General features: G+C 39.2%; 1 protein-coding gene across 3 annotated transcripts in view; it reads right to left on the bottom strand.

Moving 5' to 3' along the window:
• Positions 1 to 9,429: 9,429 nt before the first annotated feature.
• The window catches only part of LOC147750874 (uncharacterized), a 118,945-nt gene continuing 110,149 nt past the window's right edge, over positions 9,430 to 18,225 (bottom strand). Inside the window, exons 3-4 of one of the 3 annotated variants that reach the window (XM_086937185.1) lie at positions 17,006 to 17,060; positions 9,430 to 9,579 (exon numbers count right to left, since the gene is read on the bottom strand). In XM_086937185.1, coding sequence (XP_086793311.1) covers positions 9,540 to 9,579; positions 17,006 to 17,060 — 95 coding nt within the window. In that variant the 3' untranslated portion in view covers positions 9,430 to 9,539. Of the gene's footprint in view, positions 9,580 to 16,749; positions 17,061 to 18,225 lie in introns of those variants that run through there. The other 2 variants (XR_015299889.1, XM_086937175.1) reach the window with 2 other exon arrangements.

Below are 18,225 nucleotides of genomic sequence, written 5' to 3'. Positions count from 1 at the left end.
GTAAGACACACATTTTAGCCCTGTGTTCTTATCAACGTGATGTCTAGTTTGTAAGCCTAGAACCTACAGCCTTGTTAACATTATTATAGTTACAGTTTCATATTTTCACTGTTTATTTTCAAGAAAATGGGGGGTTTTCAACTTCAGAATATCAGTGGTGATCAATTTTTATACATTTTGGTACTACAGAATTTTCCTGGGGCTGTGTTTTTGCAGTGTTTACAAAATAAATAAAACATTTCATTTCATTGTCATTTCTGATATGATGTGAGCATATTCGCTATCATGACTAGAAAGACCACAAGGTAAATAGCAATAGGTCATTATTCTGCAGCTTTTCTGCTTTTAGAAGCAGGGAAAGAGGTTGAGTTTTTCAGGAGGGGAAACATGAAGAAACTGAGCTTGTTATTGATGTGTTCATATCTCCGAACAGTCCCTCTTTAGCCAATCCCTGAGCAGGCCTGCAAGTTATGCATATACCAATAAAACAGATATTCAAAATTTGCCTAATACCTGTGGGCCAAGGAAAGGAGGGGCAACTTGCCTTCGACCCTTGAATTAATAGGGGCCTGCCGGAGCCTTAAGTCACTCAATCGAAATCAAAAACACTTCCTACCAAAATATTACATTAAGATATCATCAACCACTTTATTGTCCAGCTAGGTATATAGTTACTATTTTAAAATCCACATCTACTGACCTTGAAGACATATTAGTAGTCAATATAGAGAATGAAATATTTTTGTAGACTATATTTTGACCACAGCTAAAGCATCACTTAAGGTAATGTAAAAAAAGGTAGGTTCCTCTGCTCCTAGCCACTCTACTGCAAGCTGGTGCGGCTGGAGGAAGAAGCTCTTTGCTGTGACAGTGCAAGTGTAAAACAAGACAAATTATGCTAAGCACTAATAAAAAAAGTCACCTTGGTAAAATGTATAACTGCATATTACTCCAGAGGGCCAATGTTTGTTTAATTTGAGTGTAGAAAAATTGAGCTATTAGTTAAGGGAGGTCAAACCCTACTCAAGCAGCAACCACAACACTTGTCAGGTTGAAGTCACACTCAAACCCCAAATTAATCTGCGCATAACCCTCTGGTTGCTTGGGATGCTGGTTAAGCTTAACTTAGAGGCAATGTGTAAAACATTTATGCAGCACTTCAAACAGTAATAAAGCGTAAACACAATACAAGAAGAATCCCACACCAAATTAAAAAATAGAGTACATTTCCATAAATAAAACAAAACCAAAACAACAAGAAATCCAATTAGTAGAACCGGAGAAATTAAGTTTGAAAGATTTCAGTGAATTTAGGGCCAAAAAGCACTAAGAGCCAACTGTGGTCATCTGGTCGTGCCGGATTGGGGCACAGTCACAAGTTCAGGCTGATTAAGATGGAGCACGGAATGCACACTACTTCACGCTCAGCCAGCACCACGCAGAATTTATACTATTTTTACAATAGACTACTTCTTACTCCTAGCGACCTTTACAGATTTAAATTATTAGACTCTCCTAAATGTTGGTCCTGCCTTCATGATCAAGGGGATTTCCTTCACATGTTGTCCCCTTGTTGAAGCCTTCTGGTCCCGTATTTGGTAAAAATTAAATGACATTCTATTGTCTAACATCCTCTTCCACATTAAACATATTTTTCTTGGTAATCTCTCCCCTGCTTGGGTTAATCATAACAATAAAGGTAATTTAATCAATTTGTTTTTAGCTTTTACACTTCAGATTATTACTACTAATTGGAAAGATACCTCAAAAATCTCTTATCAAGCATGGTGGAACTTACAATGTCATCATCACAGAATGGACAGAGCTTACGCCACTTCTACTTCTCTGCTGATTAAAAGAGACTTAATATGGTTACCTTTAACACATTTTTTATCTAGAAAGTCGAAATAATTCCTTTTGTTACATATTGCATTGTTGTTTATTATATACTGAAAACTGCTATTAATATGTTTATTGTTCTATCTTTTTTAGGACTGCTTTCTCTCTTTTCTTTCTCCTTTCTTTTGTTTACTTTAAAATTTTCTAAAAATGCACCCTCACTTAGTATAGCTTTGCTACCATAAGGATATTGCCTGATAATGTTTCTCATAATATCCTCTATTTTATTAATGTCCTGTTAATACCAGACTCTGTACTGATGTTTTACATTGCTTATAATCTCAATAAAGCATTCTAAACCAAAAAAAACAAAAAAAGATGGAGCACGGGCTAGCTAAAGGGACCCAGTTAGGACCCCTAAACAAAAGTACCTTAAAACCTGTTCGCAGAGCGATGCAAAGTCCTTACTTTGAGCTGCGCTGGCCGGCGATGAGAAACCGTCGACGTAGAGATTGCGCTGAGAGGTCCTGCGCCCAGATGCGTGGACCAGTTAAGTCAGTGACAGTTGACGGAAGAATGTGATACGAGGGCCTGCATCGTTGTTAAGGAAGCAGCTGGGGCTTTCAAAGACTTGTGTAGCAATGTGTTAGCACTGAGGTCAGGGTGCGCCATTCTAGGTTGGTGCTGATGAAACCGCTGGGGCCTGCATTGAGATGCTTCGCTCTGTGTCAAGCTGGGCCGTTTGCCTTATTGAAATGTGTCAACCCTGGATCAGGCGTGCAGCGCTGTCAAGGGGATGCTCAGTCCTGCATTGAAGATGTGTGGCACCGAGATGCCTGTTGTGTTCCTTTTGTTTGAGAACAGAAGGCCAGCCAAACGACCCTTGGAGATTTGGAGTCCTGGGACACACAGGTAGACTGGCTTAAGCAGGGCAGCTAACAGTAGAGGAGTCTTGGTGCAGCAACAGCAGTCCTTGAGCAGCAGAGCAGTCCTTGAGGAGCAAAGCAGGTTAGCAGGGCTGACTTCACAGCTGAGCAGTCCTTCTTCCTGGCAGAATCCACGGGTCCATAAGTGATCTGAAGCGTTGGTGTCTGAGGTCCAATATTTATATCTGGTGCCTTCTTTGAAGTGGGAGAAGCGCACACAGTTCCAGCCTCACCTGTCCTGGCTCCTGACTAACTACAGGGGGTATGCAGCCCTTTGTGCGAGGCAGGACAAAGCCTATTCAGGTGCAAGTGAGACTGTGCCAAGCGCCACCCTCCCATCCTGTCAGAGATGGCCCATCCAGGCCCACCTAAACTCTGTATTGTGTGTGACTGTCTGTGAGGATACAGAAAGACCAAATGCACCTAGTCATGTGACCCAGAGACAGGCTGCAGACCCTAAATGACAAAGGCAAGAAAATGCCATTTTCAAAATTGTGATTTAAAATCCAATTTTACCATTAAAGAGGGTTCATTGCAATTCTTTAGACACCAAACTCAACATTCCTACCTACTCCTAATTGAAAGTTATCACTTGTTAAATGTAATACTTTAACCTAATGTTATCCATGGGGAGAAGTAGACCTTGTGGTAGTAAAAAACAAATGTACGAGATTTTTACTACCTGAACATGTAAAACTTAAAAGTATATGGCTGACTTTTTTAATACACTGCATCCTGCCCTCTGCGCGTATCAGGGCATATTATAGGGGCAACTTAAATGTATTAAAAAGGAAGATTTGGGCCAGCCAAAAAGGTTTATTTTGCCAGGTCGAAATGGCAGTTTTAAACTTCACACACAGGCTGCAATGGCAGGCATGAGCTATGTTTAAAGGACTACTTAAGAGAATGGCAGAACCAGTGGTGCATGCCCACTGGTAGCATTAAATGTACAAACCCCTGGATACACGTAATACCACTTTACTAGGGGCTTATGCGTTAATTAAATGAGCCAATTGGGTATAAGCCAATTTACAATGTTTAGAGGAAAGAGCACAAACACTGTAGCCCTTGTTAGCAGTGGAAAAGTGCTCAGAGTCCACAAAAATGGGTACCGAAAACAGGAGGCTTAAGGCTAAAATGTTAGGGATGATCCTGCAGAAATGGCCAAGTCCAACAGTGAGAAATACATAAAACAAACAATGGGTGAAGGTGGCTGACAACAACCGTTTTCTCTGTGTATTTGTTTTTGCTTAAGACATAAGCTCTGTAAAACACCTAGAGGAGCCTGTAAAAATCGAATCGTAGACAAAGGATGACACTCGACAAATTTGACTGTTAGTGGAGCAGGCAGTGACTTGTGCAACACAGACCATAAACCGGTATCATGCTAATCCAAACTTGAGAAAGATCAGACCTATAAAGAAGGAAAATAAATAACCCTAGATATGGAAACACAACCACCAAATGAAACCACTGGGTGTTGTAGGTAGCCCTAACAGAACTGAGCCCCAGTACTTTAATTAGCTTAGAGCCAATGATATCCTGAATAACAATTCTAATGAAACTTTTCCAAGTCACATGTCCATTGGCCTATCAATGGTAAAATGGCAAACCCAAAAATCTTGAATCATTAGAGAAGAAATAGATAACTAACCTAGATTGCATTAATAGGGAAGAAGCTACATCAAAATGGGGACCATGGCCAATTGCTAAAGCATTTATTGCTTACAGTTAACAGAAGCACAATGCTTCTAGAATTGGTCATCATTAAAACAAAATATTCCAGCCTGAACAAGGACAAGGAAAATGCTGTCAGGAACTGACATTTGTTCAGAGAGATCAATTACGTCTTTTTACTTGACACACCGAGGGATGCACAAGAATCAAGTTAGGCCTTTAAAGAGATTTCAGAATTTAAAGCATTGATTCCTTCTCAAATATCCATAATTATATTCAATATAAAATATGTGATTTCGGGTTTCTAAATAGCTAGGTAAGTTGCAGTCACAGCCACAACCACATACTAATCAATATGCTTAACTATATAGCACCAATAAACATGTATCTGCGGAACAGTATACATTATAGGGGGTATCTTGATTTGAAAAAACTTGACAAATAGCACAATATTCTTTAATAATCAACTGTTTACTTAAATGCCCCTATTCCTCCTGCTATTTGATTGAACAATTATTTGTTAAAGCACATGCCCCTACATTTTTACATCTGGATGCATTGGCTCTTCTACAAGAAACACATAATTTACCAGATACCAAAAGGCAAGCATTTTTAAAAGTAGGTGGAGGTTGCTGCTGTCATGTAAGGCAGACGTAACTCTATGTTTCAAATACTGTCAAATGATGAGCAATCTTGAGGTGAGGCAATACCAGACAGTATGAAACTATTTAGGATTTAGTAAGTACTTCTACAAAATCAAACGAGAATGCTCACATAAATGTCAGTAGTTGGAGTTCAATTATCACCTGTGTAATGGGCGTTCATTAAGGTAAACTTTAACTGTCCAATGGGAGAGCTAGACCCTTGCAAAGCACAGAAGACAACTGATCAGCACTATGTGCCATTTATTTATATAGAGAGAGGGTATGTAAAATGTAAAAGAACCCTGAAATGTATTTCCTGTAACATTAATCAGCTTAATTTAGATTCAACATAGTCTGAAAAGAATAAATGGAAAAAGAAAAACCATAATTTTGGGGAAGAATATATACATGTAAAAGAACTGTGAAATGAAGATAATAATGTCACTAAGACTGCTTTACATCATTGACCAAAAAGATGTAGACTTCTGAAGAGAAAGTAATACCCTCCCACACCTCCCACACCTCCCACGATCTTTCCCTATCCCCCACCTCCATTCCCTTTTGTTACTGTATCAATTAAGGTTGCCTATCTCCTCCTTTGCTACACTGTTACCATGTTGTAAACTTTTGTCTGAATAAAAAATGACGGCACATACTCTTGACAGGGAAGGAGGGGCAGTGTGGGTCAAAGGGGAGATGGAGGTCAATGGAAAGAAAAAAGGGACCAAAAGTGGTCGTCCAAGGCAGTCTAATGGGAGAAGCAGTTCTAATAGAGGAGTCATTCAAGAAAATGGAATCGAGTGTCTGACCGCTTACATGAATGAGTTTGGACACTAGTTGGGACCACTGAAGAATTTCAAGATCTCTGACTAAGAGGAGGCTACCTGGCAATCTGCTGCTCTAAATGCAAATTAAGGTCCCACATTATCATCAATTTGTCATGACGCAAGGCTAGTTGCAAGATGAACTCGGCTAGGGTTGATATGAAATTAGTAGCAGGTCCTGAGGGTCAATAGAGCAGCAGTCCTACTGAAGAGGCATTACTAGTCAGAGTTACAAAGAATTGAGCTGCCTCACAGTTTGGAAGGTCCACCCTTTTTAGAGAGCAGTTGCAGAAAATTTTGGAGATGACCGCAATGCCTCCCACACGCTGACGAGGACGGTCACATCTCGGGAACCCATAACTGGGGACAAGGGTATCGAGAATATAGGGCAATTGGGAGGAGAAAGGCGGGAAGTACACAGAGGTCTGAACCTCTCAGCCCCCCACAAGTCAGGATAGGTAGTGAGTGCTACAAGAAAAGGGGTTAAAAAAACAAAGGAGTCAGGCACCTCCCACACCGAGGTGTTATAATGAACAGAAAGTGGATACAAAATACTCACACACAGGTGGGTAAGAACACCACTCCAGAACAAGAGGTGAAATCCATTCAGACGGGAGTGTGATCACAAAAACACAAGGAGATCTCTCCCCAGAGATCACGTCTGGGCATCAGACATATTAAAATAGGCCTCCTCAGGACAGGTGTCAATGTCTCCAGCCTATTGGGAGGAGAGGTGTGGGGCAGTCCCCAGAGGTTGGAGCCTCCCAGACCCCGACACGTCAGGGGAGCTAGTCCTTGCACGTCATCAAGAAAAGCAACTCAAATAAAGAGGTGTCACACCACTAAAAGTTAGAGAGGGGAGCCACGTACCTCCCAGGAGTGCTCCAGGTAAGGAAAAGGGGTTCAAAAGAAAAAACATGGGCGCCAGGCACCTCCCACACCCAAAATGAGCATGAGATGTAATTTAACCAGGGAATGGTGCTCCAGTTGTCCAAAGTGACAATCCAAAATGATGTCTCTACAGAGTTGAGCGGCAGGTTAACCCACAATAATAGTGTGACTAACTGAACCTTGTCGGCCATGTATCGCTGGTTTAGTTCCAGGTGTATTATATGATAGGAGGATGTTAGTGGCAACTGTAAAAGCATCTGGCATATAACATTTTCCTCTAGCTGGAGAAGGGCACTCTTGTGGCATTCCCAAACCGCCGCCCCATACGTGGCACCTGGGACGCACTGTGCATTATATACTTTCATCAGTGGCCAGATGGTTCCCCCTCCCCTCATGCATGGGAGGTAGAAATGTGTTCCAGATTACCTACACAGCTTAAGATATGAACTGTTCAACTGGGGCTGCCAGGACCCTGAAGTACTCAAAATAACTTCTGAGAAGCTAAAGTTATTTACACCATGCAGTGACTGACCCTTGATATCAAGCCTGCAGGTGGCAATCCTACCTGGACCACAGGCCATGATCTGATACTTGCCATAATTGGTAACAAAGTCAAGATTATCCATGAAATGGACAAAACTGTCCACCAATGACCTAAAGGGCATTCAATGTCCGGGCCGGCAGAACAGCATAATCCGCGTAGAGCAATGCTGGCACTGGAGTACCAGCAACTCTTGGAGTGTCTACAGGGGTTAGTGTCAAGTGTGGGTAGAGGTCATTAATACATAATATAAAAAGCAGCGGGCAAAAATGCAGACTTGGCGCACTCTGTACTTCAAACAGACCTCAGGGGATATTTCTCTGTTCAAACTCATCCGTACCTTGGCTGTCGATTCACTCAATGTTAAAGAAAGCAAAATTTCACTTTGCAGTGATATCAGGGGTAATTCCTAGGAATAGACTGCCAATCAATTGGTTTTTTTTAACTATTGGATGTCTGTTTAGTAATTCACCTGTAAAGCACATCAGCACTTGCAATGTTCTGTTTGGTTCGCTCCTTTTTGTTCACCATTCATTGTACAAAAGTTTGTGACGCTGTTTGTGAGTTACTACCACTGGTTTTCATAACAGTAATTCATTATGCTTACGAGGAACAAGGGATCATAATCTCTGCTCAATAGTTTGCTTCTTGGTGATTATATATGCTTTCCATTTATAAATAAATGCAATAAAATGATCCAAAACACACTTTAAGAACCTCCTTTCTTGCATTACACGTTTTGATACTTTGGTCTCATGGGTAAATCTTGCCAGAGACACAGCATGTGCCACCTAGTTAAAAGCCTTAATTGCAAAGACTATAATGCTGTCTCTGATGAGTAGGTAGGTAAACAAATGCAACCTATAAGTAAGAGGTTTACTGCTGCTTTGAATTGTTTTCATAAAGACTAGTGCATTACTTCAAATGTTTCAGTTGTGATTCACAATTCTCTTGATAGGATGATACAGGATCTGATTTATGGCACAGCAGACATTTATTAAACATATTGTCTTGAAATCAAATCATTGGTTGATTGAGCAGTTATAGCATTTGAAACTGTTTTCATAAAACACCATAAGCATTCTAACTGATGATATTTTTGAACTAGAATAAGAGCTAATGCTACATTCTGACTACTTTTTCCATGGCAAAAGTCATTGTTTCTTCATGTGACACAGCAGTGTGAATAACAAAAAAGTTCTGAAGGCATCTCCTGTGAATCCCAGACTACATGGACTGAGCCATTTGCGATGCTATTTTATAACCTGAGCAGAAACATGTTAAACATCTATCCTTGTGTAACCAGACAGGCTTTGTATATTCAGGTAATTCACCACATCATTCGCTCTTGGAATTATTTTTCCCTAACTTTGCACAACTTGAGCTCCACAGTTTTAATTTTTGTATGCTAAATTACTCAGTATTTATTAAAGGAGGGGCTGATTATTACTCAGGATTCCAGTCATCCTAGCATTTTTATTTTTGCCATAATGGGATACCATGTACTTCTTGATGGATGGGCTTTTTGGCACTTCAGATTCCGTGTGTGTCTTATGTATTCTCCTGCAATTCTTTTAAATCATTTTCATGGTGAACCTTTTTTTATTCCATTCTTGTATTAAAATCAGATATTTCCTGGATTTCCATATGATTTCATTCAGAATAAGTTTTGTAACAGTGAATGATACTCATGTGATTGGGGAACTTGGGGTCCGCCCGCCGCACTCCTAATTAGGATGCGCCCGTCACACTGGCAGGCGCATGGCAAATTTGTAAAGCAAAAATTTCCTTTGAGAAATGTTAACCGGAAGAACCGGTATGTCAGTTAAAAATCATAACAAAATACAAGTGAATATAAAGAATTCTTACAGTTTATTAAAGTTACAAATGTTAAAAAAAGTGGTCCCAGTGGAACCCACTTAACACAAATAAAACATTAAAAGAGATTTTTTACTTTCTTGACTTTCAATTTTGCCAGCAAGATTGAGTCACAGAGACAGAAAAGACAGTAAGACATTGCTACATAAAATTAGTACAATACTTTTCGTATATTCGGACTCTAGTGGTCACATCTAAGCTATGTGCACTTGTAATATGGTATATCAGCAAAAGATGTGGAGATCCTAAATTATACTGAGTGAAGCGTCGACGCGTTTCGGTGGTTTTCCCAAGTTTTGTCCACCTTTATCAAGACACCTTAAATTTTCTGTCGAGGTATTGGGATCAGTATAATTACCCTAGGGAAATGAACATACAATTAGGTTTAATGAATTCATGCATACACAACACAGCATATTGCTTAGCCAATGGCAACTGATACGTGACTCTTCATACGTACACCTAATTTTGTACTAATCGGTTGGTTTATTCAAATGACCTTGCAATTGAGTTTAATGCATCCATGCAATTGATATGTGGCTCTTCATACGTATAACTACTTTTATATTGGTAAGTTGGTTTGTCCAAGTGTGTTGTTTTATCCGCACTTGTGCACATCATTATTAGTCGTTCGCTGTACATTCATTATAAATCTTCTAGATCAACAATTCTAGTACAATCCATTTATAAGTCTTTTAAATCAACAATTCTAATACATGTATATCGAAACATTTGTTATTAATGATATGCATGGCAAATTTGTGACATTCCGACGGGCGGTGCTAAAAGCACCGCCCGCCGCAATGCCACAAAGGCAGGTTGTGCGTTTCAATGCACAACATGACAGACACCATGCAGTGCCTGCCACGTTGTTCATTGAAAGGCAGGGGGGTACCATAGGTACCCCCGCTGTGCACCTACTAACCCCCCCCCCCCGGAGTACCTGGAGGCCCGCAACGAGCCCCCGCAAGCAGACTCTGCTTGCCTTTCCGAAAGGCATGTACCCGGCCACATTGTAATATATAACAGACACCGCCACCATATTGAACCCTTTTCGACCCTTTTCGATCTGCAAGGATGGTGGGCAGATCGCCCCCGACGGGCCGGCGCTGACTACCGCCAGCACGGCAGGGACAACCCGCCCGCCATCCTAATGGGGCCCTTGATGTCTTTGCTTACTTGCCTTTTAAAATAATTCTTTGCAACCACACACTTCTGTACAATATTCAGAACCAATTATCTTCTACCATGGTCAATCCCTTTAACTGTACCCAGTATAGTATTATTTTCTCTTAATTTACCTCTAGCTCAAAAACAGTGCCATGTAAAAATTATGTTTGTTTGATAGATCTCGTGTTCTGTATGTTTTTAATACACATTGGAATTGTAACTGGCCTCTTCATTGTATTTGTTTCTGTCAGTCCTTCTCATAAAACAGTTTTCTTTGTTAGATATCAGGGAAAGAAATTGTTTCAAGCTAAATTTCAGAACTATTTTAGCTGAATGCAGTAATTTCTAGTTATACCTCTATCATTCAACCACAACAGATGTGGCTTATTGTTGACTGACATTGGCCAGAACAACTGATACTATTTGTGATAATTTTGTTCACTACTATACAATCTAATTGTATCTTTTTGCGCCATCAGCAAAGCCCATCTGTGAATATCTCAAGAGCTAGTTAAATGGAGTATTGGTAAATTACAACAATGGAGGTAGGACATAAAGATAGCCATTAGATTACTTATCCAAGATGAATCAGAAATATTCTTTCAGGAATGTCTGTTAATCAATAGTTCCTAAATACTTTATTACTACTTTTTTGAAATGATACAAATGGACATGCAATAGTATTTAAGTGTGATATTCATCATTTGGGGAAAGTGTGCCGACGTAGAAGATTCAAATTCATAAAGTCAAGTCAAGTCAAAGTTTTTTATTTGCTTTGGTACTCAACTGAGGACCACAAATTTAAAAACAGTTTACAAAAATAAACATAATCAATATAGTATTAGAAAAGATTTTAAAAATTTATAGAAATTATAGCAAACCCATTCGTCAGTCGGTCGTTTACATAATGCTAATAAATTGTTTACTGTAGTAATATTGCATTTCTGATATATCGGCTTAAGATATCTAGCCCGCGCTTTAACTACACTTGCGTGAGGACAAACAAATAAAATATGCACAATGTCTTGAACACCACCAAGACAGAGATTACAAGTAGGGGAATCTCCTGGTGACCATTTAGATGTAAAGGCGGAAACAGGTAGAATGCCTAAACGCAACATGATTATAGACCTTCTTGCTCCATGTGTAAGGCAGAGCCCCAGATATGGCCGTAATTGCTTATATTCCAACGACTCTATGTAAGATTTATATGTAGATAATTTATTACAATGGATAAAATCGAGATCGTAACTTAGTCTTGGGGTAAAGCATTTCAAGAAAAGTTTTAACTGGGGTTTTGTCCATGATAACAGAATATCTTCAGTCAGATTTGCTGTTTTAAGTGCTTCAGACAAATTCTTGGAAAAGTTAAGTTGTCGCGAATCTGTTTTGAATATCTCGGTCTTCAACAAGAATCTCAATGTTCCTTCCTTTGCATGCAGGATGTTATAGGCCCATCGAATAACATTTGCCACAGCTGTTGCATATGAACTTGTTAATGCAAATTCCAATCTGAGAGCCTGTACGGATGTTGCTGCAGAAACCTTTAGTATTCTTTTCAAGATCTTTCCTTCGGTAATGTCCATAAAAGACCATTGTTTTGTAGGTAAATGTTCAGTTGCATAAGACAAAACCGAGGGTATTTTTACTTTGTACACTTTGAGCAAGGAGGAAAAATGCCTATATCCTGTGGCAGTATACAATCTAGAGAGTGCCCCAGCATGAATCTCAGATTTTTTCTTTAAATTGTTTATATTTTTAAAATTTTGTAAATTCTTAGTAAAAATCCTGCCAAGGTAAGTATATTCATCTACTTCCTCTACTCTTATCCCATCAAGGTTCCAGTGATATTTAGCGCTTTTTTTCCGGCCAGAAAACGCTACCACTTTTGTTTTCGTCAAATTAGGTATTAAAAATTGATCCTTTGAGTAAACATTTAAAGAATCCAATAAATTTTGAAGACCAAAAGGTGTGAGGTCTAACATAACTATATCGTCTGCGTATAGTAGCGCGTGTATGCTCTGAAAAGCAACCTTTGGAGGTAGACTAGAGCATTTTTGTAAGTAGGATGGTAGATCGCTCAGATATAGGGAAAATAAAATTGGTGCAAGAAGGCATCCTTGTTTGAGACCATTCAAAGTATTGATTGGTTTCGTCAGACCTTTTTCACTTCCCATTTGTACCTGGGACCAGGTGTTCGTATGTAATTTGATTTTCAGAAATCCCCAGTCTTCTCAATTTTTTCCATAGCGTTGGTCTATCTACGCGATCAAACGCGGTGGAATAATCTATAAACGCAGCATACACTGGTTGTGATTTCCTCCCAATGTATTTGTCGAGAATAGTCTGAAGAATTGAGATATTATCTGTTACTGAGTGATTAGGACGAAAACCAGCTTGAAACATCGGTATTATTCCTTGAGAGAAGCACCAGTCTTTTAATCTATCCAGTACCTCCGCTGCGAAAATTTTACCTGTAGCGTCCATTAATGCAATTTGGCGGTAATTACTAGCAACATTTTGATTCCCTTTTTTATATATAGGGATTATTGTATTTCCCTGCCATGATTTTGGTATTCTCCTAGTACAAAAGATAAGATTAAAAAGTGATGTTAACATCTGACTCCATTCCTTGGGGTTTGACTGCAGAACTTTAATCGGTATCAGGTCAGGGCCTGACGCTGAAGTATTCCTGGCATTTCTGATATGATTTTCAATAGAATATGTTGTACTTTTCTCTATTGGTATTGAGTTACTTTCCAAACAAATTTCAGCAGCATTACTGTCAATCTCAGTTGAGTTTGCTTTATATAGGTCAATTAGATAGGTTTCCCATTCATGGGGTGGTACTGGTATGGCATATAATTTCTTTTTTGTTCCAGTTATTTTGGCTATTAAAGACCAGTATTTTCTTTGATTGTATTGTTTCGCCGCCTCATGAATGTCCACCCAATTCTTGTCTTGTAGCAATCTTTTTTTGCTATTCTTCTCTCTTCTAAGTTGATTTTTTAACTTATTTATCTCTTGCTGTATGACAGGTGAGTAATCTGAGAATTGCCCTCGTATAAGTTTATTGAGTTTCCTCCTGTTTATATTTTCATTGGAGTCGTTATAGGTTTTATTTTTGCGTGGTTTATCCCTGTTAAGAAGAAGAAATCTTTTGAGAGTTGTCATAATACATTCGAAGTTTATTATTTGATCTTCCGAGTGTATTTTGGTTAAAATGTTGTTTTGTAGAATCTTTCCGTTTATAAAGTCTAGGGTCCCTGAATTCCAGAAGATTCGTCTCTGCTTATTATTAATTTCAATATTCCCATTAAGGTACATAATTGGATTCGAGGAGGCTGTTTTTAGCGACCAACCAGTGTTTAGGCATATGAGCGCATGGTCGCTGTCTTCTGTAAAATTAATTTTCAGATGATGGAATGTGTCCGATATCTCTATATTACATATTAGATAATCAATAATAGAGGAGGATCCATTTCCACGCCTTGTGTAAGATGCTGGTCTATCACCTTCTACATAGCCATTCAAGATTGAACCGTTTATACTTGGAAGTGATGCTAATAACATTTTCCCTCTTTTATCGGCGGCTTTTCCTTTTGGAAATATTGGGGTAGGAAAATCTATTGTCTCATCTTCGTATGTTTTTACCCATTTACAGATTTCTGAATTAGAGATTTTCCCGTTCATATCACCCACGATTAAGTACGGAGTGTTAGCTCGTTCTTCGATTATCTTAGATATTGAATCTATGGTTTCTACAAAAATGGCATCCTGTGATGTGCCTGGAGGAGTGTACATGTTGAAAAACAAAAGGGCTTTTTTTTGGTCAGAAATATTTGTTTTTAGTATGACCTTGATGCATTGAAAATTTTCAGATTTAGAATCGATTATTTCTTGAGACCATTGATGTTCCTCGCTTAAGAGAATAGCCAGACCTCCCTTGGCATGACCTCTGCTAGTTGTTATAGCTGGGATAGCATAGACATAATAGCCCTTCTGTTTGAACGATTTTATTGTCCATGTTTCCTGTATAGCTAGAATATCAGGATTGTCTTTTAGTGCTATATTCATTTTGTTGGATAGTTTTCCGGCTATATTCCACGAGGTAATCTTTAAGCTACTGTTAAACAGTGCATTGCGGTCGTTGTACTTGTTTGTTGCTGTTTAAGGCCTCAGATATCCAAGCCCAAGATTCTGTTGTTTTTCTGGCCTCTTTTTCTTCTTGATGTTGGGTCCATACATTCCTTTGACCATTATTTATCAGAATTTTCAAACTATCCTTTCTAGAACTGGTTCGCCCCCGATCGACATGATCAGAGATGTTTGTAGACCAATTATTTGAATGGGTATTGGTGAAAATATTTTGAGGGCCAGTCGATTTGGATGTTAAGATCTTTGATGGAAATATTTCAATGACATCATAGCCATATTTATGCAATATTTCTTTTTCCCTTAGAATAATCCCAGGAACAACAGATGACCAGAAGGCTACTGTCGCTATTTTTTGATTTTCTTTTATAGGGAATGTGACTAAGTCTATTTCTTTACTAGTGATGGATTGTAGCGTATGGATTTGTTGTAACAAGTTGATTATCCTTTCTCGATTTAACGACAGATTATCAGTTGGGAATAGTTCTTCAAATTGTAGATATTTGGTCAAAGGTTGGTCGCCACCAGGGGATAGCATCTTATTAGTGTGATATTCATCATTTGGTGAAAGTGTGCCGACATAGAAGATTCAAATTTATAACACAATTATTTAAAAATTTCAAAGACCAGGGAAAAGCCTCATTAAGTAAAACCTGTGACAAGGAAACAAAGTTATGTACATTGCCTTACACCATGAAGGATATGAAACTTACAAGTCATTGTTCCATATCAATTGTGAATTAACTTAGACCCACTGTTTATAAAGCAAATTTATGTGTATCAGCTTTGTATTAGGATTGGTTCATCAGGCCTTAAGGAATACATTTGCAATTCTATGTGTATTCGCTGGTGTCTTCTCAGGGCTGATGAGTATCCAAAGGTTTTCCCACAATTACCACAAGTATATGGTCTATCACCTGTATGTATTCGCTGGTGTGACAAAAAGCTTGATGACCGGCTAAAACACTTCCCACAAGAACTACATGCATAAGGCTTCTCGTCCGTGTGTGTTCGCTGGTGTGCGATGAGAGTAGAGGAATCACTGATAGTCTTTCCACATTCAATACACAAATAAGGTTTTTCTCCAGTATGTATCCGTTGATGCTTGGTGAGGTTGGTAGACTGTCGAAACCTCCGACCGCATTCAGTACACATATATGGCTTCTCACCAGTGTGTATTCGTTGATGGGTAATGAGAGCTGCAGACTGACTGAAACTTTGCCCACAAATAGAACAGGTGAAAGGTTTTACACCCTTGTGTATTTTTTTGTGTGTGATCAAGTTTGATGACCGACTGAAACTCCTCCCACATTCATTACATTTATGTGGATTCTCTTTCTTTTCTATGTGGATTAACTGATGAGTGGCCAGAGCTGATAAATCACTGAAACTCCTTGCACACTGATAACAACTATAAAACTTTGCTACAACATGTATTCCTTGATGTGCAATCAGATTTGATAGTTCACTAAAGCATTTTTCACATTCCCCACATGTGTAGGGCTTATCCCCACTGTGTATTTTCTGATGAGATATCAGGTGGCTTAAATAGTTGAAACTCATCCCACAATCACTACATGTGTATAAGTTATTTACCATGTGTATTCGTTGGTGAGAGAACAGGTATGATGAACTGCTGAAACCTTTTCCACATTCAATACATGTATATGGCCGCTCTCCCGTGTGAATTCTTCTATGTACAACTAGGTTTGCGGACCGATTAAAACTTTTTTCACACACATCACATGTATATGGTTTTTCACCTGTGTGTATTCGCTGGTGGGTAATCAAATTTGATGATCGGCAAAAGCTTTTTCCACAGTCACAACACGTATATGGTTTTTCTCCTGTGTGTATTCTCTGATGTTTTATTAAAGTAGAGGAATCACAAAAACTCCTGTAACACTGAGTGCATTTATAAGGCTTCTCTCCTGTATGTATTCGCATATGTCTGGTTAATCCTGATGAACCCCTAAAGCTTTTACAACACTCTCTACATGTATATGACTTTTCTCTAGAGTGTAATCGTTGATGACTTAACAGCCTTTCTATCCAATCGAAAGTCTTCCCACATTGAGGACATGTGTATATGTTCTTCTGTCCTATATGTATCTGCTGATGAACAATTAGAGAAATAGACTGGTTAAAGCTCTTTCCACATTCTGTACATATGAGCAATTCCTCTTCCCCTTGTGTTTCTGGATGGGTTATATTCGATTTGAGTTCTCACTCAATTTCTGAAGACATTCATTATGTAGGTCTGTCCTGTCATCCGCATGTTCTTCATTTTGTTCAGTGATTTTACTTGCATCAATACCCGTTTCAGCTTTACTGGGTTGCCATAAGTGTTTTCCCAAAGGGTTATCTTGCCCCCAACAGTTTTCAAAGGAGGTTGCCACTGTTAAATTCTCAAAAGTGTTCAATTCGGATTCTCCTACCACTTTTTTCTCTACTACCAACCTTTCAGTCTGATCTTCATAATTTTTCTGACTTTCTTCGAGACTGGGTCTTGACTCTGTTAAATAAAATTAGACACTTTAAATGATTAATACACAGTTTTTATTAGATATGTTTGACACTGCAATACAATCGTTTTTTAATCTTGTATTTTTTTTCAGTACTGACTGCAGTAAAGTCAGATAATCAGTAGTTCCATTTTGTAACTCACTTACTCTCCTGCCTGCATCCCCTAAATAATGCTGCAGTGAGTTCTTATGCCCTGGTAAGAACATTCTGTCAGAGTTAAAGATGAAACATTTAATCAAGGTTTGGTGTTGCAAGAGATATGACACAGGTCTAGATAAGATTAGTGCTTTGGATAAACAGTCTGAACCCAACAGTGGGAAGTGCACTGTTTAAACATCTTTATAACAAGAGAAAGGCAGAACAGCGGTTGCTAAAGAACAAGTTACTTAACTTCAGTAACGCCTTATCTGGTAGAGACTACATCTAGTGGCAGATTCATTACCTTACAATGCACCCCAGGCGTGAGGCAGAAGGTTTTTCATGAGCGGTAACCCTGCGCACCGGTAGGTGGCGTCGATCGAATCTGAGTCAGTGTCGTCCACACATGTGACGTTGGGGTACCAAAAAAGATGCCACCCAAGCGCACTGACATCAGTTTCTTTTCACGATTTTCGACTCCAGAAGGGTGAAGCCATGAAGAACACTGACCACTGGTCTGTCAAAACTTGGGCCCTGAAAGGGTTCATGCCCGCCACTAGAAATCCGTTCTCAGAGTGGGGAAGAATGGATGGGTTGGTACGGAATCTGCAGCTATAGTCTCTACCAGCTGAGTGGTTACCAAAGTTAAGTAACTTGTTCATCTAATTGAGATATCGAGCCGCAGATTCTTTACTTTAGAATAGATACCCAAGCAATACCATCCCTGGAGGAGGGGTTGCAAACCAATTTCAAACGAGAAAGTCGAGCAGGACCGAATGGTCAAATTGTGGACCTGATGTCCAGACAGTCATTTTTGGTCATTGCTGCCTGGCAGATTTCCAGGACTGGAACTCTGCATGCTAATGTAGTGGTGGCAGCTTTATCTCTGGTGTAATGAGCACCCAAACTTTCAGGCGTTTGTTTCTTGTCCAGTACGTAGCATCGCCCATCTGGAGATAGTTCACTTCTTCACTGCCCGACCTCTCTTTGCACAAACATACTCAAAGAAGAGTTGG

The sequence above is a fragment of the Lissotriton vulgaris genome, chromosome 1_1 (genome assembly GCF_964263255.1).
Source record: "Lissotriton vulgaris chromosome 1_1, aLisVul1.2, whole genome shotgun sequence".
Lineage (NCBI taxonomy): Eukaryota > Metazoa > Chordata > Amphibia > Caudata > Salamandridae > Lissotriton > Lissotriton vulgaris.
This window is presented reverse-complemented; position numbering and strand designations above follow the sequence as displayed.